This window comes from Tamandua tetradactyla, chromosome 24, assembly GCF_023851605.1.
Source record: "Tamandua tetradactyla isolate mTamTet1 chromosome 24, mTamTet1.pri, whole genome shotgun sequence".
NCBI lineage: Eukaryota > Metazoa > Chordata > Mammalia > Pilosa > Myrmecophagidae > Tamandua > Tamandua tetradactyla.
This window is the reverse complement of record NC_135350.1, coordinates 53,379,993-53,403,717: the sequence shown is the minus strand read 5'-3', so window position 1 is coordinate 53,403,717 and position 23,725 is coordinate 53,379,993. Positions and strand designations below refer to the sequence as shown.

Below are 23,725 nucleotides of genomic sequence, written 5' to 3'. Positions count from 1 at the left end.
TCAGACCTACTTTTTAATAGGGCTATATTTTTACTAATGATCATTAGACATTCCATTGAACTGAACAAAGACAAAATTTCTCGCTTACATAGCTGAACAGAATATAGAACAGATGAGCACGTAGTTAACAACAACAAGCCAAACCAGTTGCTCTTTTGGTGTACACTTGTTTTTTTCAGAAAGAAAAAAATGTTGATTTTATAATTGAAGTCACAAGGTGAATAATAAAAATAATATATTTGGAGAAAATATTTGCAATGGTAAATATTCTCAACTTATACAGCTCCCACAGTATGACAGGAAAATGACAACCATCCCCCAAATGAGAATAGTATATAATGAAGGAATTCACAGATGAGGAGAACAAATATCCAACAAAGATAGGTAAAGATGCCTAGCTCTATCAATAGGGAGAAATGCAGTAAGATGCCTCAGTCCTCTGATGGACACGTATACCCTCTCATCCCCCTTTGCTTTTCTCTTCATTCTGGACGTGTCATCATTCCTTTGACTTCATTTCTTTTCACCATCATCTCCATCTATATTTGGCCACATTCATAATCTGTTAAAAGCTCAGAATTTTGAAAAGGGAGATGGGACATTAGGTGAATAAAATGGGAGAAACAGTCAAAGGGGTCTTATGGTCATTCAGCCATTCAACAAATATTTATTTGCTAACTACTGTGAGAGAGATTTTTTGGCTAGCTTTCTTCTGTGAGTCTTTTACTTGGTTAATCTTACCAGTTTTAACTGTATCATGTTTCTTAAATTCACCAAGAAGATCTGAGGAATGAGCAAATAACTTTTCTCGCAGAGCTTTTAGAGCTGACTCTTCTACTCTGCTAATCCTGAGACAGGAGATGGAAAGGAAGATATTTTAAAGTTAGAACAGAAGAAATAATGATGGATTTCTTTTTTATATTTTTGAGTATTAGGATAAAGCCACACATGGATAGCCTTTTTTAAAAAAACTTTTATTATAGTAACCTATAGACAATTCAAAACTTCCCGTTTTAACTACTTTCATACATACACCTCAGTTATATTAATTACCTTCACAATATTATACTACCCTCACCAATATCCATTACCACAATTTTTTCATTACCTCAAAGAGAAACTCTCCACCCATTAAGTAATAACTAACTTCCGTTCCCCCAGTAAACTATAGTCCACTATCTGTCCCTAGAAATTTACTTCCTCTAGGTATTTCATATGAGAACAAACAATATTTTTCTTTTTGTGTATGGCTTATCCTTCCTCATTTTAACAACCAAAAATGTCTCCAGACATTGCCAAATGTCCCCTACAGGGCAAAATTGCATCAGCTGAGCATAAGGCTTCAGATACAGATATTTTTTTGTATGCATATTATATAGTTTCTTTCCATGCTGTATACAAAGATCTAGCTTATTCTTCTTAAGGCTTAAAAATGTTGTTATTTGGATGTATTGTCATTTTTTATTAGAGAAGTTCTGTTTACAGAAAAATCATGCAAAAATACAAGATTCCCATATACCGCCCTATTATTAACACCTTACCTTCGTGTGGTACATTTTTTTACAATTGATGAGGGCATATTTTTATGGTTGTACTATTCAGTATAGCTTAGGGTTCACTTTGTAGTACAGTTCCATGATTTTTATTCCATTACCATATATACAACCTAATGTGGTGAATAGTGATGGATTTTTACTAGGCTTCTCTTTTCTCTTTCATAACATCTCAACCTTGCAAAAGCTTGGTTTTTGAGGGAAGAGCTCCATCTCTCATTTCACCCTTCACTCCCCCACTTTTCTCTAGTGTATAAAAATAAGATTAGTTTGGAGAATACTGCTGTCCTTCCTAGTACAGGATAGCAGTTAGAGCTGAGACTTTGAAGAATGACCACTTTTGTGGGCAAGTCAACTAACTGCATTGTATTTCAGTTTCTCCTTTGGTAAAATGAGGATAATAATGGCACCTATTTATTGGACTGTTGTGAAGATTAAATGGGTAAATTCATATGAAACACTTAGAAGACTGTCTTCTACATAGAAAGCATTCAGTAAGGGTATCTATCATCAACATACTTTCCTTATGATTTACTATCGTAAACACTCACAAGGCAAGACTTATGAATAACAAAATAACTTCAATCTCATTGAGTCAATACAATAATTCTGGGTACAGCACTTGGCCCCAAACAAGTGCTAAATAAATATCTGAAGTTGAATGAATAAGAATGAAAGAAGAGATAAAAGGCAAGTGTATTTCTCATTGAAGAACCAGCCATTCTGTAACTAATGGCCAGATAATCCATCTTTTCAAGAACTAATGGTTAAAAAAAAAAGGCACTTTAATCATTTGATGAAAATCTTCCATGCAGGTTTAAAGTTCAGCTTAACAGTCTTTAATCTGGGCTCCAGAGATCCCTAGAAAAATGTAAACCACTTGAAACTCATTCCAAATCTCAGAGGTATGTGAGTATCTGCCTTTTCTGTGGAGAGTTTGTGGTTTATCAGAACCTATGAACCCCCCACCCCCCGCCTCAAAGTTTCAGAACTACTGATTTGGCAAACCATGTAAACTTTTTCTGGTAAACTACCATGCAGGGCTGTAGTGTGGCAATGCCTCCAGATGTACAATGCTCTCCGTCCCCATGTCAAGAAACACACATTGAGCATTTAGTAAATGCAGAGGTCTACACTGGTTATCTTATTAATCCTCCAACACCCACTGAGGTAGGTACAATTATTATACGTTACAGAGAGAGTGTGTAATAAGTCCAAGGTCACACACCTAAATGAAGGGTGAGGCCAAGAATCAAATCTTGACAGCTAGACCCAGAAAGCTGGAACCATTGAGAAGTGGATTTAAACCAAAAGTAAATGGATTCTGCATGAGGTTCTTCTAAGGAAAACCTGAGATCTTTAGTTTATGGAAACTGAGACACCACTTGAATTGTGACTGCTCAGAGACATCATCTACCTTTCCCCCTTGCTTTTTTTCTAAATTCTCCATTGTGGCCAAACAGTTGAAGGTTTTGTAGAGGTGACATCTGGGTAAATTAGGTGATATTGTACTTGATTTAATGCAATCAATGACTATTTCGAAGAGCTGAGTGCTCTTTAATTATCTTATTAAGACACACTATCTAGGGTGTTCGTTCTTCCCACACCGCCCACCCCCATGAAGATGACAGAATGAGATACTTCAGGACTCCATACCCCACAGAGGCTTTGAACAACCAGACAGAACTGGCAGAAATGTCTTTCTCAAAGCTCAAAACAAACAAACAAACAAACAAAAAACAGTTAAAGGACTGCAGCAACAGGACAAGGGACAAGTGCCAAATAAAGAAAAAGCTACTTAAAAGTGGTAGGATCTTCAGGTCCCCTGGCTGACCCCGCCCTTGGCAGGGAGCCAGCCTGCACTCACAGTGTGAGTCCCTGGTCCTGGTTCCAGAGGGAGAAGAGTAACCCTTGCACACACATAGGGAACATGTTCGTCTGACCCAATCTGTCTGGTGGTGGTCTGAGGGACTTGCTGTCCCTGAACTTGCCATGAATTTAGACAGCAGCTCATGGACCTCTCCTAAGAAACTGTGGGAGAGCAACCAGGCTGTGACTGCCTGGGGCAAGGGATTCTAGGCTGTAGGATAAACAGTGCAGTGTTCCAGACTATGAGGAAACTACCTTCTCAGGAGGAGGAAACATTCAAAAGCAGGAGAATTCCTAAGGCCACCTGCAACATTCCCAAGATTAAATAAATGGGTAGAAAGGATCATGGAGTCCCCTGTGCTTTGGCCTTGAACTATGCTCTTAACTCATTGTACGAATAAGCCCTGAAGGAGAGCACTTGCACAAGTCAATCTGTAAGGACTGTGAAAGGTGTTTCTTTCTCTTCTCCTCCTCCTTTTTTTTAGCTCCTGGCAATCAAGGAAAGCCTTGTCATACTCTCTGGATACAAGCTTTAGGAACAGGCACCTGAGAGTCTAAATTACAGTGATAATGCACTAAAATATCAAAATATACAGGTTTCAACAAAAGATTACAAAACATGCAAAGAAACAGGAAGTAATGGCCCAGGCAAAGGAGAAGATTAAATCATTAGAAACCATCAATGAGGAGGATCAGACCTGGGACATTCCAGACAAAGACTTTTTAAAAAATTGTTCTACATGGGGTTGTGTGCACAATTTTGTGATGATACTGTGAGCCAACGATTGTATACATCATATGGTTTGCATGGTGTGTGACTATATCTAATAAAACAGCATAACAATGGTTCTAAATATACTCAAAATTCTAATGAAAAATATAGAAAAAGAGCTAAAGGAAGTCAGGAAAATGAAAGATGAACACGAAAAAACATCAATAGAAAGATGGATATTATGAAAAGGAATCAAACAGAGCTGAGGACCACAATAACAGAAATTAAAAATTCTCTAGAGGAGTTCAGAAGCAGCTGGCAGAAGACTGAACTTGAAGATAAGACAATTGAAATCATTCAGTATGAGGAGCATACTGAAACATACTGAAACAGAAAGAATGAAGACAAATGAGCAGAACATAAGACACCTGTGTGATATTATGAAGTGTGCCAATGGATGCATTTGTGGGATTGTGGCAATTCCAGAAGAAGAGCTAAAAAAAGAAGGAAGAGAAAAAGAAAAAGTCTTCCACAGTTGTTACAGACTGACCTGTGTAAGGAAGAGCACAGAGAATATTCGAAGAAATGATGGCTGACATCTTCCCAAATTTAACTAAAGACAAGAATACACACATCCAAGGTGCGCAATGAACTCCGAACAGGATAAACCCAAATAGACCCCAACTATTAGACACATTAGAATCAAATTGTCAATGCCGAAGATAGAGAATTCTGAAAACCTCAAAAAAGAAGAAATGTGCGATACAAGGGAGCCTCAACAAGATTAAGTGCTAATTTCTTATTGGAAACCAAGGATACAAGGCTGCAGTAAGATGATCTATTTAAAGTGGGAAAGCAAAAAACTGCCAATGAGGAATTCCATATCCAGCAAAACCGTCTTTCAAAAATGAGGAAGAGATTAAGATATTCCCAGATAAACAAAAGCTAAGGAAGCTCAAGACCACTAGACCAGTTGTAGAGGACATGCTAAACAGAATTCTGCAGGTTGAAAAGAAAGGACACTAGACAATAGATTGAAGCTACATGAAGAAATAAAGATCTCTAGTAAGCTTAACAACATGCGTAAATACAAATGTCAGTACTGTTGTATTTTCGGTTTGTAATTCAACTTTTTACTTCCTAGGGGATCTAAAAGACAAATGCCTTACGTGTAATGATGACCCAATGGACTTGGACTCATTATTTATAAATACCTAATTTGTGACAAGAACTACATAAAGAGTGGATGGAGAGGTAGGGAACACAGTTTGCGTATACTATTGAAATTAAGTCGGTATCAAAGCAAATGAGATTGTTACGGTTTTAGAATATCAAATTAAAGCTTCATGGAAATTATAAAGAAAGTATCAGAGAATATGCAAGCTCATAGAGACAGAAATTAGAAGTACAGGCGGCCAGGGGTGGCATCACAGGGAATGGGACAACACTGCATAGTGGGTATGTGGTTTCTGTTTGGGGATAGGGGAAGTTTTCAGTAATGGAAAGTGGTAAGGGTACCACAACAGTGATTAATCCCATTGAGTTATATGCTTGGAAATGGTAGAGCTGGGCAAGTTCTTGCTGTATGTATGTTTCCACAATTAAAGAAAGTGTAACTAAAGAGACAATGACAATTAAATACAATCCATATCATGAATGGGATCTAGCAAGAGAGGAGAAAAGGCTCAATGGGACATTTTTGGGACGTATGAAAAATTGGAATATAGACTATAAGCCTTAGATCAATGCTAAGTTTCTTGAACTTGATACCTGCACAGTAAGTGGTTACATAAGTGAATATCCTTCTTAGGAAATGGACATGGCAGTAGTATATACTCATGGAGCATGATGTATACAAACTATACTTGTGCTCAGAAGAGGGACTGATAAATAGTAGATAGATATACAGACAGATGACAGAATGATATGGAAAATGTTAAAATTGATGGATCTGGGTATGGGGGTGGGGGTGAGGGGTATGTTGGAATTCTCTTATGAGGTTTGTATTATTTTGTAACTGTCCTAAAAGTTTGAAAGTATTTAAAAATAAAAGTTCAAAACAAAAAAAAAGAAAACATTATCTAAAGGATTCCCTACAATGATGCATTTTGTAGTGACAACACGCAACTGTATGCAATCATGGCATTCCCAGTTCCTGGGACCCACCCCTGGAGATTTTAATTTGGTAGGGCTTAGGTGAGGCTCACAGGGCTAATATCTCTATAAAGTGTCACTAAGGAGACTCTGTTGCACAGTAGGTTGACTATCATTTGGTGACTTTAAATTTTCACATAATGCTTCTCTTTTTCAGGTGAGGCTGTCCTGTCTTCAAGAATGATTTAAAATAATAACATTTTTACAGCACTTAAACAAGGTAAATGCTAAGTATTAATATATTCTTTATCAAGTAGATGTATGCTAACTTTGTCTATTTGTTTTGATTTCTAATTTAGTTAGGCTGAATAAGTAAAGAAGCTTCTTTAGCAGCCCTAAATCCATATCTGTATATGTAACTTATAAACTCTGAGGCCTTCTCCTCTGTGGGAGGTAGTACTATACAGTCATCAAGTGTGTGGGTCTTGAAATGAGACTGCCTATATCAAGAACTGCCTTCACCACTCATTAGCTGTGTGACCATGGGCTAGCCAACTTAACCTCTATGCCTTGATGGTCTCACCTACAAACTGAAATTGATAACAATATTTATTCCATAGATTTATTGTGAGACAACATATAAATAAGCTCTTTGTAAAAATGTATAGTACGTGGTAAGTGCTCTACTTAGGTCAGAAGTCAGAGTCTTCTCAACAGATACCATTTAAGCAATATTACATACTTCCTTTTCATGAAGGAAGGGACTTTATTAAATGTACATACTGAAATCCAGCCGCCAAATCTTCAGATAGTGATAGAACTTTAGGCTATGCTTAGGAGATAACACAAACCCTTTAAAGATATGGGAAAACAGAAGAGTAACTCTGGAAAGACTAAATGACCTGGTATATGGTCTTTGCCAAACCCAAGATGCACCCATGGAGAATAATTTCTGCAGGAAACAAATCTGTGGCTTCTATTAATGATGTGTACATGAAGAATTCTTTAGAGTGCATGGAATGAAGGGTCCCCTGCTGTCATGTCTATTCTAAACCTTAACATTGATATAGCTAAATTCTGAATTCTCACTTAAGATTTGGTTAAATGTAATGACATGGCTCTTCAAAGGTCAAACAGTATAATTCTGTTTTTCTAAAAATCACGAAGTGTAAAGTCTTGCCTTTGCCTCATGGTTAGCATGTGGGTTGCCTTGTTAGCTTGATACTGCACGATATGGGGGCTCAGGGCTGGACCCAGCTTGACATAGGCCCCTCTGTTACTTCCAACTTCATAGTAGTTGGAGGCAGAGAAGATGGTTAACACCTAATGAAAACACAAGAGACACAGGCATTCACATTCACTGAAAACTTCTCCATCTTCAATCCTATGTAGCCTAACCAAACTTCAGAGACTGCTATTCCCCACTTGTACTCATCTTTGGATCATTTTTAAAAAGTCATTAATGCTAGTAGAGCAGGAGTTGTGAAAACATCTATGAGTCAAATAATAGAAACCTGAATTCTGATAGGACATACCCACAATTTATTTTCTGCACATTTTTATCCCAAGGACAAATATACTAGATGTAATAGAAAAGGCTTAATTTAGTTCAACTTAGAGGCAAGCTGGGTCTGATAAATTGGGAGGCCATAACAAATGAGCCAAATAAAGGCTGGGCAAATAGTGTAGGATTTGGCAATACCCAAAGATTAGTCAGGGCATTTATGTGATCCTGAGGAAACAAAACCTGAATCCTTGAGTAGGAACAACACAGAAATCCTATTACTCTGTAGTGTCATTTGAGACATACAACAGAGAGCAAGATGACTCAACAAATAGAGAGGAGGCAGGGCAAACACCAGTCCCCATATTTCCATCCATGATATGGGACCATATCCATCTCTTGCCTCCCTATCAGGCTATTGATGAGTGGTGGCCTCCATTAAATTTGGGGTTTTAAAGAGACTATAAAAGTGAAGGACAAAGAGTTGTAAAGGACCCAGCTCTGAGCAAACAGATAACAGATATGAGGTGTGATTGTCAGAAACCAAGAGCCTTAGCTCATCCAGGCTCGGGAAGACCTCCATGGATCACGCTTGTGCTGCACAGACCTTGCGATTGTGGCAGAATTCATAGCCTTCAGGTTTGCACTCATGTGAGCGGATCAGGAATTGCAGGTTGTATTTCTGTAGCAATTGTTCTGTCACATTAGGCCCAAAATAACAGCCTCCTCCTCGAACAGTGTTGGCCGTACAGCCCTCTTGAGCCATGGGATCACTCCACAGAATATCTACAACCTGGAAAAAGCAAGAGATGGCTTTCTCTCCAAATAACTAGACAGACATTCAGTTAGAGTCACTCTTATAAAAATATGAAAAGAAAGAGAGTATTTGGTAAAATTAATTGAATACACTGCTATGCAATCAATATTTGATATTTATTCATATTTTGGACTCCTGAAATTCCAGAATTTTTTATTTATCTCTCTCTGGCACACAATTGATAGATATATATCTAGTTTATATTTCTGTAATAAAACCAACAGCTTAATGCATTACATATGCTTATGTGCACACATGAGTACACTCACTCATGGCCATTATAAGAGTGGATGCATGATCCAGGCTGGGCCAACCCTACTGCATAATGGATCCTGTGAACACAGTGATGGTCCATGGAATGGAGTACACCTAGTCAATTAGAGCCCTTTCCTGGAATTTTCTCAATTGGAAGTAGAAGGCAGATTCTTTCATTTCAGACTAACTGTGAGGCCTTCAGTGTCTAGGGACCCCATCACCTGAAGGGATTTGGTCTGCAGAAAGGAAAAACAGATCACCATAAAAAGAGAAACAAAGACAAATAGAGTTGAGAGATGGAGAGATAAGGAGACACAAATGATTAGTCCTGGCAGCACTGAGACTCTGATACAGTCCCAGTAGCCCTTTCCAATTCTGTAGCTACCCCCACTATCATTCCAAGCTCTAAGGACCAATAAATCCCATTTTTTTTTCTTGGGGCTTCTGTAGCTTGCAACCATGAGCCCTGATAAACATGATAATTATGAAAGTATTTCTATACACATGACTGGATTCCAAGCTTTGACACAGGCTAATGGTGTGATCTCGGGCAAGTCATTTTTTCTTAAAGCTTCTGTTTCCTCATCTGCAAAGTCAAGATAATCATGGTGTCCCATAGGGTTTTTGTGCATAGTAAGTGCTTAGCACAATGTATATGCTGAAGAAGTGTTAGCTACTAATTAATAGTCCATCTTTGATTATAAGAAAATAATGAAGTTAACAAGTATATTTCTAAACTCCTTTTATAGGCCAAACCCACAGCTTTCCATTTCTCTCTGGCCATATTCACAAAGGCACAAAGAAGTGGGGTTTTTCTTACTGAAATAACTGCTATTTTTAATTTCATTTGCATGTAAAATCAGTCATACTACCATATAGCAAATCGCAAGGACATTACAAATCCTGCATACCACCTGATACTTCTTTTTCTCTTTACTTTCAGATGTCCCCCAAAGATCTTTGGACAGCAGAAACCCCTCTTACTCTGATTAGGGTGGCTGAAATACTAGGGAATTTCCTTTTGTCTAGGAAAGAAATTACCTCCCCCATACTGATGTCTAACCCAGCAGCATAATATAAGGCTAGAAGGAGAGTGCAGAGCTACCTTCTAAATGTTAACCCTAAAAGGTTTTCTGTTTGTTTGTCTAAATAATTTGAGTTTGGAATAACTAGAGATTAAGCATCAGTTTAAACACTGTAATAAACATGTTTTTTTGTTGTTGGTGGTTGGGTTTTGGTTTTTATCTTTTTTTTGCCTATCTAGCATCCATTCCATATTCTTATCAAAAACAGCACCTCAATTTTTCTTTGAGGAAGTCTCTCTCTTCCATTATCAATCTATGCCCTTCAAATAAGGCTGAGTCTCTCTCAAACCCCAGACATTTTATGTGGTTCAAAGTTGAGCACATGTCCCAAGCCAGTCCAATGAAAGTACATTTCTAGATTTTTTGCTGAAACAATTGGAAAAGAGGCCTGCTCTTTTCCACTGCAGTTGCTGAATTGTAGTAGTAAGGTTTAAGCTGCTAAAAAATCTCCATCTGAAGACAGTAAACCCGGGGTCAACACAAAGAAAAGCAGAACTATGAAGCAGAGAAAGACTGAATACATCAATGAAGACCCTGAATCCAGCCCATCTAAATCTGGCTTTCCCTTGGATGCTCCAGTTACATGAGCCAATAAATCTCTGTTGGTTTTTGTTTTCGTTTGCTTAAGCCAGCTTCATCAGGGTTTCAGTCCCTTGCACTGAAGGGAGTCCTGAATAAAGTTCTCCGAGATCCAAGACTGTCCAAAAGCAAAAAGAAAACCATTAATGTAACCCAATTGTCCTTCCATTTCTGCATCTGCATAACATAAATGTGTTGTTTGGACACATTTCCCAGAATAATATTCGAGCAGTATGACTGGCAACTGCAATTTGTTCCTTTTATGCAATTCCTCCTCATTGCCCCTCCCTACCCTCTTTTTCTTCTGTTCCCTTTCTGTTAAGTGGTAGAACACTTTCTTGAAAATAAATCTTTTGTGTAAGTTCAATATGTAAAACAGATAAAAGGGGGGCTGCTCTAGCTGAATCTTTGATCATGGCCAGTACTCCTCAGTCAGTGCCAGTATTCCAGGCTCGTGCACATTTGCCCCAAGGAGCAGGCAGCCATCCTGGGGGTGGGCAGAACAGATTCTCAGGCAGCATTCACAAGGGGCAAGATGTCCTGGGAAAACGCATCACACACTTTATTCCTTAACGTAATTTCAAAACTTTTTAAGAATTTTCAGAAGAGCCCAGAAATTTTCCTAGTGTGGTGGTTTGAAGCTGTGATTACCCTAGAAAAGGCCATGTTCTTTCAATCCATTCCTGTGGGATGGGTGCTGTTATAGTGGGACCTTTTGATCAGGTTGTTTCAATTGAGATGTGAACCAGCCCATTCAAGGTTAGTCTTAATCCTTTACCGGAGTTCTTTGTGAGAGGATAAAAGACAGAAAAACCCCAGAGGGAGTTTGGGGAGAAAAGCCCTGGAGAAGTTAAGAGACATCCCAAAGAAGCTCAAAGAGTAAGCCACTGAAGTCAGAAGCCAACAGCAATGAAACCTGGAAGAGAAGGGCCAGTAGATGCCTGTCATGTGCCTTCCATGTAACAGAGGTGACCAAATGCTAGCAGCCTTTCTTCAGAGAAGGTATCATTCTATTTTTGCCTCTAATTTGGACATTTTCTCAGTCTTAAAAACTGTAGATTTGTAAGCTAATAAACCCCCATTGTAAAAGCCAACCCCTTTCTTGTATATTACCTTCTGACTGCTTTAGCAAACTGAAATGCACAGTAATTATGCTTCTACCTTATTGTTACTACTCAAGAAAATTACTGACTGTCATTCACTAGCTTCTCATACATCTCAGGTGAAATAATTGGATATATTTCAGTTGTTGACACTCAATACTTTCTAAATATTCTTTGAAGGAAAAAAGCTGCATTTGATTTATAAATACTGGTATATTATTATCTGCAAAAAGAGAGACTTGCATTGTTAAATTTAAATTCTAAATTGTTGTGGAAGCCCAGATTGATAACTCAAAGAGAATATAACCCACACTCACTATCTATTTCTCCCAAGTTCCTAGCCTCAGGGTCAGCTGCGGCTTCTCCTCTCTCATAGTCCTCCATCCAATCAATCACCAAGCGCTGCTAATGTGAGCTCTTAGGTAACTCTGAATTTTTTCCTCTTTTTTATTGGTTGAACAAAAACGTGAAAGTTGTCACTTTTATAGATCAAAGATGGTTGAATAATAGCAAGTTCATATAGTTCAATTAATAAGAACACTGTCCTTGTCTCCCCCCACAGGGACCACTGCTCTCCCTACTCAATGTAATTTTAATGGCTCTCCCTACTCAGTGAAATGAACCCTCCATATGGCTGCCGTAGAAACCAATTATGGCAAGCACTGCTAGGGCCCACTCAATACCCATTCTCCTTCTTCTTCCTTGCTAACAGAACTCTGAGTTTGGGGTGGCAATGTGTCTAGCTAGATACTCACTTTCCCACTCTCCCTTGCAGCAAGAGGTGGCCTGCTGACACAGTTCTGAGGCTCTGGGGAAAGTTTTTAGTTGCCTGATACTAGAGAATGGACGCTGCTGATGTAGCCCTTTTGGCCTTGAGGGACAGCAACCATATTTTTTTAAATGTAATTTTATTGAGCTATACTCACATACGACATAGTCATCCAAAGTATACAATCAATAGCTCACAGTATCATCATGTAGGTGTGCATTCATCACTTCAATTTTAGAACACTTTCATTACTCTAGAAAAATAAATAAGAATACCCAAAACATTCCATATTCATAAATGCCCTCTATTGTTTACTTTTTGTCTTTCTTTTCTTACTCACCTGCCTATACACTGGATAACGGGAGTGTCAATCACAAGGTTTTCACAATCACATGATCATACCGTAAAAGCCGTAGCTACACAAACATCATCAAGAATCAAGGCTACTTGATTACAGTTAAGCATTTTCAGGTATTTCCTTCTGATTATTCTAATACACTAAAAACTAAAAAGGAATAGCTATATAGTGCATAAGAATAACCTCCAGAATGACCTCTCCACTCTGTTTGAAATCTCTTAGCTGCTGAAACTTTATTTTGTTTCCTTTCTTTTCCCCCTTTTGGTCAAGAAGGCTTTCTCAATCCCACAATGCCAGGGCCAGGCTCAGCCCGGGGAATCAGGTCCCACGTTGCTAGGCAGATGTACACTCCTGGGAATCACGCCCTACGTGGCAGGGAGGGCAGTGAGTTTATTTGCACAGTTGGCTTAGAGAGAGAGGCCACATCTGAGCAACGAAAGAGGTTCTCTGGGGTTGACTCCGAGGCATAATTTTAAGTAGGGTTAGCTTCTCCTTTGCAGGAATTTGATTAGGGCAAGCCCCCAAATCGAGGGCTTGGACAGCAGTCATCTTAAGGTCACACAGAAAACAGTGTGCAACAGCTTCCTATACATTGTGGCATACCTTCTTTCCCCTGTGAGGCTGGATCACGAAACCAAGTTTTCTCAGGTGACAGAGCCCCTCAGCTACATCTTTCCATGCTTCATAAAATTCTAAAATGAATGCGTCAGGCAAATATGGAAATCTCTCTGAGGTGTTCTAACCCCAGGAAAGAGAGAGAAACAGGAACCCCAAAACATATCCTGGATTTACATGGAAGGAAAAAAATTGCTGTTGTTTTGTTTCAAAACCCTCAATTCCTTCTGGTGCAGCCAGAATCTAGGCAATAGCATCTGGACAGGCTCACCTGCTTCCACTCTTCCTGCGTCAGCGCCAGCTGCGCTCCGGTCTCAGCGCCAGCTTCCAACACAGAGAGGACCGGGTCCTCTCTCTCCCGGATCACTGGGAAGCCCGCCTGCTGCCGGCACTTCTCCAGTTCCAGATCCACCGAACGCCGCACGTGGCGGGAGATCTCTTTCCGGTCAAGAGGGACTCCGCAGTCAAGGCTGGAGGACCGCCCGGATCTGCGGGCCTCCTGAGAGCCCAGGGGCAGGGGCGAGGCGGGCAGAGAGCGGCTTGAAGGGAGAAACCAGGGGGAGGGGCTCCCGTGAGAGCTCGTCTGGTTGGCTTTGCCTCTGTCCTCTGCCTGGTTTGCACGACACTCCTTTCTCGTTTTCCATCTCATAGTGGAGACAATCTAAAGATATCCAGAAAAGATACAGATGCTGGAATGAAAGTGTAGGCTTTTTAAAAAAATACAACTTGGGAATCCTGCGGGGCATGACTCACGCCATTGTCCACAGACAAGTGGTGGGGACCGACTGCTCTTGACTCGTGGCAAGATAAGTACAAAATTTGACGGTAAGTCTTTAGAAACTTTGATAGCCATTTAATATTGCCAGAACATTCAAGTACATGACATGATTAATTGGCTTGTATTTTGTATGCCACAATTTTGTCTGTATTTCATTTATCCCACAATTCGTATTTATTTTATAAAAGTATAGATCTGTGACAAATTTGAAAATGAAAAGGCTTGGTCTTCCAGCCCTGATCATTTGAGATCAATGTTTCCCTCTATGAGTCCAGGGATTTTTAGGTGAGATGGGAAAAGAGAGCCTGTTTTGGTTTTCCTGGCACAACGACTCTGTTTCTCCATAGATTCTGAGGCAAAGGAGAAGAAATGTAGCTTGTGGTTGAGAAATGTTTGAATAGAAAAAACTTGACTCTTGCTGTGGGGCAGGTAGCATTTGATCCCAGTTTCTCACCAGTTGAGTCCAGTTTCCCACCTGTTGAGGAAGGAACAGTGGAGGGGAAGGGAGCACATCTTTTGGAAGATCCTAGGCTTGCCAAAGGAGGCCAATTATGGTCCCTCCCACATACTCAGAGTTTTCATGGTCCCCAGACCAGCGGAGAATGGAGAGGACACAGTGGGAAGAATTCTGATGCCGAGAGAGAGGGGTCCAGCCAAGGGCACAGCTGCAGCATTGACAGCGTGTGGTCAGCGTGCCTGAGTGCTATAGTGAAGACAGGGATGTGACTTCCATAAGAATGTCAACCATGACGATATGATTCATAAAGGAAACTCTGTACAAGCGCATGATCAAAGAATGATTATGCAAGGTTAGGGCTCTGATACAAGAAAGCATGTCCAGAGGGAACTGCCATAGGGCAAGAACAAAGGACACCCAGCGGGGCTCAGCAGAGCCTGAAGGATGCGTCAGCAGAGATAGGATAGAATAGAGGTTATCCTCTGACAGAGGACAGGTGCTAATTACCTCCTACGCCCTGGGTATAATGAGTGAAAGGCCAAGAAATTAACTAATGATCACCTTCTCTCCTCATTGCCAACTCATAACGAGGACCAGGCATTATTATTTGCTCCTGAGAGCAGCCTTACCGTTGATTTTTAAGGAAAATAATGGTTAATTTTTAGTGAGCCATTTTTAAATCTCAGGCACCACTTTAGGCAGTTCACGTGATTGAAGTGCTTAATCCTTAGATAAGGAAATGAGGCACAGAATTGTCCAGAGCCAGGAAGGAATCCAGACAGTCTGAATCCAGAGCCCAAGCTTCCCTGTACTCCTCCGCCAGGAGGTCTCCGGACTGTACAGATTAGTACATCAACCCTCCCCAGATCTCTGTAAACCGGGAACTGGGCGATTCGTCTGCTGCTAAACCACAGAACATAAACTGTGCCTCAATACTCTTTTCCAAAGTTCCTGTCTCCATTATGTTTCTATAGTTAAATGTGATTCTTCCTATAAGACAATGTGATCCACTATGCTTTGCTATCTTTACCTTCAGACATAGACACGGCTGAACAGAATGTTTGAACGGAAAGTTTGTGAGAAACACCAAGCTACAATAGATGCGAAAGTAAAAAAGAAAAAAAAAAAAAAAAAAAAGAGGTACCAGACAACATGCAGAATTGACAAAGGAAATGCTGAGGACAGGTTTTAGGATTTTTGAGCACCTTACTCACTTCAAGAATATGAAAGAATTGAGAGAGTGGAGATGCGGAGAGGGGAGTCTGTAAAGTGGATTTCTGGGGAGGGCACCTGGAAATGTGCCAAGGAGTCAGCCTTTTCCTCTTCCAACGTTAATTTTGGGTGTGCAGAGACGCATTATTTGTTTAATCGTCATTAGACCTCAAGGACCCATATCCAGACCTGACAAAAAAAGATTTGAGTCTAGAAATCTTGGACTGTAGGCTGGATGCAATTACTAGATGAGACTTGAGAGCAGACTCTCTTGGGGAAGGGATGAGCGTGTTCTATGTGTGTGAAGAAAGAAATTGAGGGAGCCAAAGGGGCAGGCAAAGGTAGAGTGTTACTATCTTAACATCTGTGTAAATTTTTTCCGTAGTAACAGAGCCCCCAATTCTTGCTTGGGCACATAACTACCTGGAATAAAGACGACACTTGCCAACCTCCCCCTTTTTCTGCGGGGGGGTGCATGGTCCGGGAATCAAACCCAGGTCTCCTGCATGCAAGGCGAGCATTCTACCACTGAAGCACCCGTGCACCTGCCAACCTCCCTTGTAGCAAAGTGTGGACATAATGACTAAGTTCTGGTCAATTGGATATCATTGTACAGTTAGATAGATAAGTTCAACTGAACATCCTTAGACAGAGGTGCATGGCTCTCTACTCTCTCTAATATCTGCGGGATAGAATATGCTCATGATGGCTGGAGTCCAAGCAGCTGTTTTAGACTATGTTACAACATGAGAGTGTGTCAAGAGAGCAGGAGCCTGGGTCCCTAATGACTTTGGGAGTCACTGTATCAGCCTTGGGCTGCTTGCCTCCTGACTTTATTTATATGTGAAAGAAGTAAACATTAAGCCACTGTTAATTGGAGTTTTTTGTCACTCCAGCCAAATCTAATTATTACAATTTCCACTTATTGAGCACAAAATTTATAAGGCATGCACACATATATTTTCATTTAAATCCTTACAACACCTCTATGATATAGTTTTTCATGTTCTTATAATATAGATTTAAAAACTGAATCCAAGGTCATAAAACTATAAGAGGTAGAACCAGAATTTTTAGCCACTTCTTTCTGACTTCATAGGCCAGGGTTAACAGCTCATCATACCTACTCAGGGATGAAAGAAAGTACTTCCATATTTGAATACCTGTATGCCCCAAATCTATTTACCCCTTTTCTTTTATAAGAATGGAAACACCCCTCTTTTTGTTCTGGTCACATGGTCAACTATAAAAAAGACCCCCCTTTAGTGACATGTAGCCACATAATCACATTCTGACTAATGAGATGAGAGTAGAGAGATGTATGCAACTTCTGTATTGTGTCTTTAAAGGGTATTAGTGCTTTTATTCTCTTCCTCCCTATATCCTATTAATTGGAACACAGATGTGGTAGTAAGCCATCTCGAGCCATGCAAACAAGGGCATAGGCATGATACCCAAGGGATGGCAATATCTTGTTAGATAAGAAAATCTTACTTGAATGAAACTGCCACACTGGCCAAGAACTGTATATTTCATGATTCAAACACAAGTCTCTCTGACTTAAAGCCATGCGCTTTCATTTATGTCTCATATACCTCAGCCTTTTCTATCAGTTAGAATTTCCCAAAGATGAAGTAGTAATGAGTTCCCTGTCTTTGGAACTGCTTAGGCAAATATTATCGGGGGCATTGTAGAAAAGATTTCTGTGTATGATGGGCAGTTGGAGCTATAAGGTGTCATTCAAGTGTAAGAGTTATGACTAAAAGAAAATAGAATCTCTTCTTTCTAGGTCTCTGCTTCCAAAATGAAAGTATGTATATTGAAGTATAATACATTTTCTCTCAGAGTCCCCTCCTCTCCTGCCCCAGTTATCAGTTATTGTAAGTTTTTTTAGAACAGATACCATCTTTGATTCATCTTTGCATCTCCCTTTGCACCTTCCTTGTACGTTGTAAGTTCTCAGAACATACATATGAGTTCAGTTTAGTTGAAATTGATCTTCAGTTTTGTATCTGCCAACAACACTCCATCTATATAAAATAGGTACTGATTACATATTTGTTGAGTTTAATTGAAGATGATCTGAATTACTTGGGAAATAGAGGCTCTTCACATGACAGTGATTGAATGGTCATCTTTATAATGATCTAAGTGAAAGATTGCAAATATATGGCACTAGCTATCACTCCCTATGGCAGACATTACTAATTGATCACAACACTCCTGTCCCCCTGAGGCTAGCTATGGATTCTTAATCTTTCTCCACATTCTTAACAGTCATTGTCAGTCTACCACAGTCAATATGCAAGATGAAATTGATCTTATGTTGGGAGTGAAAATGGGCATTATGGTAAATTTTACATTATTCCATTACTCACTCAATACCTTGTGCCTGTCTAGTTGAGCCAAAAGCTCCAGGTCAGTCCTATCTGACACACCGCCATGAAGAATCAGGACCTTCTCATCCACCAGAGTGGCCAACGGAAGCCAACAGAAAACATCTCTCAGTGTTGTTAGGATTTTCTTGCCATGTGTCTGAAAAAGTGATATTAACAAGATGTTAAGTTTCAAATCATTCACTCAACTTATCTGAACTAAAGGAAACTTAAAAAGCAGCATACCTTATATTTATGCATCACTTCCTTGGTGAAGCCATATCTAGCCATATTTAGAAGCACAAATAGATATTAAAATAACTTTAGTGACAAGAGTTATGGCATGATCACATTTTTATTAAAAAGCATATTTTATTATGTATATAGAAAACTGAATAATCACCAAATGTTTATAATGATAACATTATCTCTTGGGTAGAGAAATTATGGGATACTTAAATTTTCTTCCCTTTGCGTATCTGTATTTCCTACTTTTTTTCGTGAGTCCTTATTATTTATATGATAAGGATTATGGGTGTATAAAAATACTTACAAATGTTTTAATTGGTATAGTAGGATATCGGATAAATTTTTAAAACTTTTATTGCAGTAACATATATACAACTCAGAATTTCTCATTTTAAACTCTATTAAATGTACAATTCGGTAGTACTAACTACATTCACAATATTGTGCTACCATCACCAATATTCTCTACCCTAAATTTTCATCACCTCAAACCGGAACTCTGCCCCCATTTAGCAAAAACTCACTCGTACCCTCATCATTTCCCTACAGGCCTCTGGTAACTTGTAATTTACTATCTGTCTCTATGAAATTTGCTTCTTATAGGTATTTCATATAAGTGAGATTATATCATTTTTGACTTTTTTGTGCCTGGCTTATTTTACTCAATGTGATGTCTTCAGGGTTGATCCATGTTGTAGCATGCATCAGGACTCCATTCCTTTTTACAGCAGAATAATAGTCCACAACAAATGAGACGTTCTCCAGAAATAAATTCTTATAATTGCAACAAACAAGCATTAACCACATAGCATGTTTTTGTTTGTACCGTAAATTCACCATATGGTCCTCATGGTTTCCCCGGTTGAGATGGCATTCTTTTGGGTAAACCAACATGAAAGCAAAGAGAATCATCAAGATCTCTACCGACTCCTTGCCTCGATCCACGTAGTCGCCATTGAAGACATAAGTGCGCTCTGGTGAGGGGAGGCCATTCTTCTCGCCAAGGAAACAAGCCAAGGGAGAATCAGAGGAAGGAAGGCAATAGGAGACTAGGTTAAAGCCACTGCTCATCCGATAGTCACATCAGGTCTAACTCCAATTTTGTGTTTTCTGGGGCTCTTCCACAATGAAACATCACTAAAAGATGGAAATAATCTCTATTGGTCTTATGTTTCCCTTCTGGTGTATGTATAAAGTAATATTGCAATAATATTATTATTTTTATTTATTTTGCTTTATGGTCTACAACATTTTACAATGGAAAATGGTTGCTTTGATGATATAGATTTTCTTTATTTGGAAAAAAGAAAATCAGTTGCTGATAATGACTCCTTCTACATATTAATGTAAGATCTTGAATGTGTTTAACAGTTTAAAAAAATTAATGGGGTGGGTCTGGTCATTTGCAGGGCTTTTGTTCTGAAGGGAGAGCTTGAGTTTGAGATCAAATATTAATTGTTTGGGAAAATAAAGGAGAGTCTGGGCCCTCCACCTCCGTGGTTCTCCTTCACTGAATGACCTCTCCTGTAAGTAAATATGGAACAAACATTCAAATTCTGTCAGCAGTGCTGACTTTTATATTATGTATTTACTACATAGGTTGCAATAATATATATTTTTAATCCAAGCTGTTCTTAAGCATTTGTCTAATCGATACTTTATTTGAACTTTCTAAATTAAGCTTCAGAGCAAGAAGAAACAGTCATACCTTGTAAAATATAAATATTAAATCATCCAGCTGGCCATGTAAATCTCCTAACAAAGACAGAAAAAGAATATTAGTTCTGATTGGTCCCTAACATTGTTTCTAATTTTTGCTATAAAAAAGGGAAATAGCCAGAAAAATCTGACAAAGTTAAGAAACTTATCGCTACTTATTTTTCCAGGTTAAAAAGATAAATATTAATTTCCCTTGTTTCAGAGATTGTAAATATTGAAATCAGGAAGCACAATATTGTTTTCTGTATGATTATCGTAAATAGTCAATGGCCTATATTTTTACCGCAACGAAGATGGGACTGAATAATGCAGAGTCTGGAACTCAGTTGAAAAAAAAATAACTAAATAAAATGTCTTCTAACAGGGGTCTTTCTGAGTATTTGCAGGGCTTTTTTTTCTGAATGGAGAATGTGACTTTGGAGTCAAATGTCAGTTTTTTGGGAAACTTAAGAAGAGATTGGGCCTCTCCCTCCCCCCTCATGGTTCTACTTCTTGACACATCCTCTCCTTTAAGAAAATGTGGAGCAAATACATAAATTCCATCAGTTTGAAGGAGTGATCTACACCTGCTCTGGCTGCCACCATGTCCGCCTCTAGCCCGACTTCTCCACTCCCCCCACCCCAGGCAGAGTTTTCTTGCTTGTGTATGGCACACAAAGCCATCTCGATGGGCTCTTACCACACACTGTGATCTCCTCGCTGTAACAGGTGGACACCCGAGTGATGTTTGGCAGTTGTTCCAGATGCTTCCTGGTTTCATGCAGAAGATTCAGGACATAGCGAGCATGGAGCTGCTACTTAAGATGGAAGAGTGAGGGGAAAAACAAAGCATGATGTTTGGGAGGGAAGATGGGCCTCACCTTTACTGCTTAATAACCCCAGTTCTCCAGGACTGAAAGTGTCTGCTCCTGGGATCCTGTACCCGAAAACTCGCTTGTTCGCCCACCTTCTGCCCTTGTTGCAGCGTCTTGTCCTCCCTGCAAATATGAACTAACATCCTCTTTCCTATCCACTTTATATAACCCTTCCTTGCCTTTAGCTTGGGAAGACTAACTCTGATCGCCTCAGAGATGTATAAATAAGTGCACGTATATGGATTGTGCTGAGTGATGCTGTCATTACCGGGAAATATCATCCCAGTTTCTCCCATAGTTCAGTATCTTCCTCTGACTAGGGCAGGGGGATGTGGGTGGAGGACTGGGGGTGGGAGAGCTGTCTCCGGCTTTGCAGTTGTCTCTGGACTAGTCTCCCTGCTTCAGCCCTTGCACTCAGTTCTTAACACAGCAGTCAGAACGATTGTTTCACAAAGCAAGTCAGATTATGTCATTCCTGTGCTCAATGTCCAATGTCTCCGATCTCTTCAGAAGACAAGTCTATCCCTTACTTCTCTGCCTCCAACTCCTCCTACTTTCCCCCTCATTCCCTCCTCTCCAGCCTCACAGGCCTGCATAGGCCAGACAAGTTCAAGACTCTGGGCATTTCTGTTTGTTCCCTCTGCCTGGAACACTCTTTCCTCAGATATCCACATGGCACATTCCCCCATTGCCTTCAACCCAAGCTCAGAAATCACTTTCTCAGTGACATCTACCTGGACCCCTCTTGATAAATTTCCATCTCCCTTACCTGGGGTCCCCTTTTCCATATCATGTGGAGTTGGTGACCAAGGATCCCCAGGTAAGCTTACCTGTTTCATTCTGAAAGCTTCCACTAGGGCAGTTGCGTGGTCAGGCTGGAGTGGGAAGGTCAGACGTGGACCCGTGTAAGTATTGGGTACCTCTATGGATTCATAGTCATTGCATTTCTCCACCTTGGAGTCCTCAGGGAATTTCTCGTCAGTGAACATGCGATTCAGAAAATCCCCTATGCAGGATAAAAACAGATCAGACGTGCAGTTGAAGGGACAATAAAGAGTAACTTTCACTGGACAGTAGTCAAAGTGGGACCTGGTTGGTAAGACCTTGGCTCCAACACAGGAAAAGAGAAAGTGATGACAGATTAGGATGGGCAGGTGGAAAATGGTATGCTTTTATGTTGATTAAATTAAAAATCATTAGCTCGTACCCATTCTATTTTTATTTTAAAAGACAGAGATTTATCAGGTTTAGAAAGTACAGCAATTTCTGAACTTAATCTGTAAGCAGGAGGAAAAGGAAAAGCCATGGTGGAAAAAATTCATACGTGCGTATGATGTACTTAGTGAGTGGGGTAGACAGTTCAGGTGGTTCAGGGCCTTTTACACAACTTCTAAGAGCCAGCCTCTCCTCTGCATCTCTAACCTAAGGGCATTTTTCCTGGATCTGCAGAAGGCCAGCTTGGCAGGCCAGAATTGCTGTGGAATTACAGAGCCCCCTATCCCTGCCTCCAGCCGTCTCAACCAATGACCCTTAGGCGTTGGCATATGGAAACTCCAGTTTCCTTCAGGGAGGTTTCCCTCACCCTAAGGGAGGTTTCCCTCATCCTAAGGGAGGTTGAAGAGGCTTTGTTTTGCACTGTTTTCCAGTCACAGTAGTGCTGGCTTAGTGGCCCACACTTTAGTGGCTGCCTCCCCTTTGATGACTCCCTCCCTCCCTCCCAGGGTCTCCTGCACTTGACAAATAAACTGCTTTCATCAAACTCTTGTCTCCAGATGCACTTCTGGGGGAACGTAGAATGAAGTCCCACTCTGTCATTTATTTGTCCGCCTCCTCGCTCATTCCCGGGCTGTCACCGATTCACATTCTTGCTCCCTGGGCAGCCCCCACCTCACTCCAATCCCTATGACCCTGAGTCAGGAGGTCGTGCCCTGTGGCAGTTCACACTCACTCTCATTGTGGCTGCTGGGGGTGAAGTGTTCCATGAGGTAGTTGAAGAAATCGTGGAGCTGCAGAAGAACCCGAGACATGGCTTTAGAGATGAACAACAACAACAGGAGAACTCAGGAGTGGCCCACCTTCTGAGCACCTGGGCCTTGCTGATCGGGGGCTGGAAGGCAGAGCTGGAGGAGGCTCCGTCCCCCATTAACCCCACCTTGACTTGGTCTTGCTGCCCAGCATACTCTATGGACTGGAAGACCCTCCAGGTGCAGTGCCGCCGCGTTTCCAGGCGCGCCGTGTAGCGCCGGTACCATCTTTGGATCAGAACTGCTGCCTTGAAGGCTGTGACAAAAATGGAGATGCAAACTTGTGAGCTGGGACTCTCTGGGCCTGGGGCAAGGAAAGGGACAGGTGCCTGGACCCTCCCACAGTACATTTCAACATAAAGTTCTAAGACACATGCAGAGACAAGATGGTGGGTGTATTAGTTTCCTAGGCTGCTCAAGCATATACCATGCAATGGTTCAACTTAAACAATGGGAATTTATCTGCTTGTAGTTTTGAGGAGAAAAGAAAGTCCAAATCAAGGAGGTGCTTTCTTTACAAAGACTAAGGTGTTTGGGGCTGCCTGCTGGTAATCCTTGGTCCTTAGTTTATCGTATGGGACAAGGCACATGGCAGTGTCTCCAGGGCTCTCCCTTCTCTTCTGGGTTCCATTGATGGTCAGCTTCTGGCTGCTCCCTCTGTGCTTTCTCTTTTCTATCTGAATTTCACTCTGCTTATGAAGGACTCCAGTAATTGAAGACCCAGCCTGGACCACACCATAACTA

General features: G+C 40.4%; 1 protein-coding gene across 1 annotated transcript in view; it reads right to left on the bottom strand.

Moving 5' to 3' along the window:
* Positions 1-23,331, bottom strand: part of PPEF2 (protein phosphatase with EF-hand domain 2) — a 28,139-nt gene extending 4,808 nt beyond the window's left edge. The window contains exons 1-12 of the mRNA XM_077142807.1: positions 23,110-23,331; positions 22,906-22,963; positions 21,788-21,963; positions 20,783-20,897; positions 20,093-20,139; positions 19,211-19,377; positions 18,382-18,418; positions 18,146-18,295; positions 13,585-13,974; positions 8,340-8,525; positions 7,409-7,551; positions 742-848 (exon numbers count right to left, since the gene is read on the bottom strand). Of these exons, the coding sequence (XP_076998922.1) occupies positions 742-848; positions 7,409-7,551; positions 8,340-8,525; positions 13,585-13,974; positions 18,146-18,295; positions 18,382-18,418; positions 19,211-19,377; positions 20,093-20,139; positions 20,783-20,897; positions 21,788-21,963; positions 22,906-22,963; positions 23,110-23,331 (1,798 nt within the window). The remainder of the gene's footprint in view (positions 1-741; positions 849-7,408; positions 7,552-8,339; positions 8,526-13,584; positions 13,975-18,145; positions 18,296-18,381; positions 18,419-19,210; positions 19,378-20,092; positions 20,140-20,782; positions 20,898-21,787; positions 21,964-22,905; positions 22,964-23,109) is intronic.
* Between the last annotated feature and the right edge of the window lie 394 nt (positions 23,332-23,725).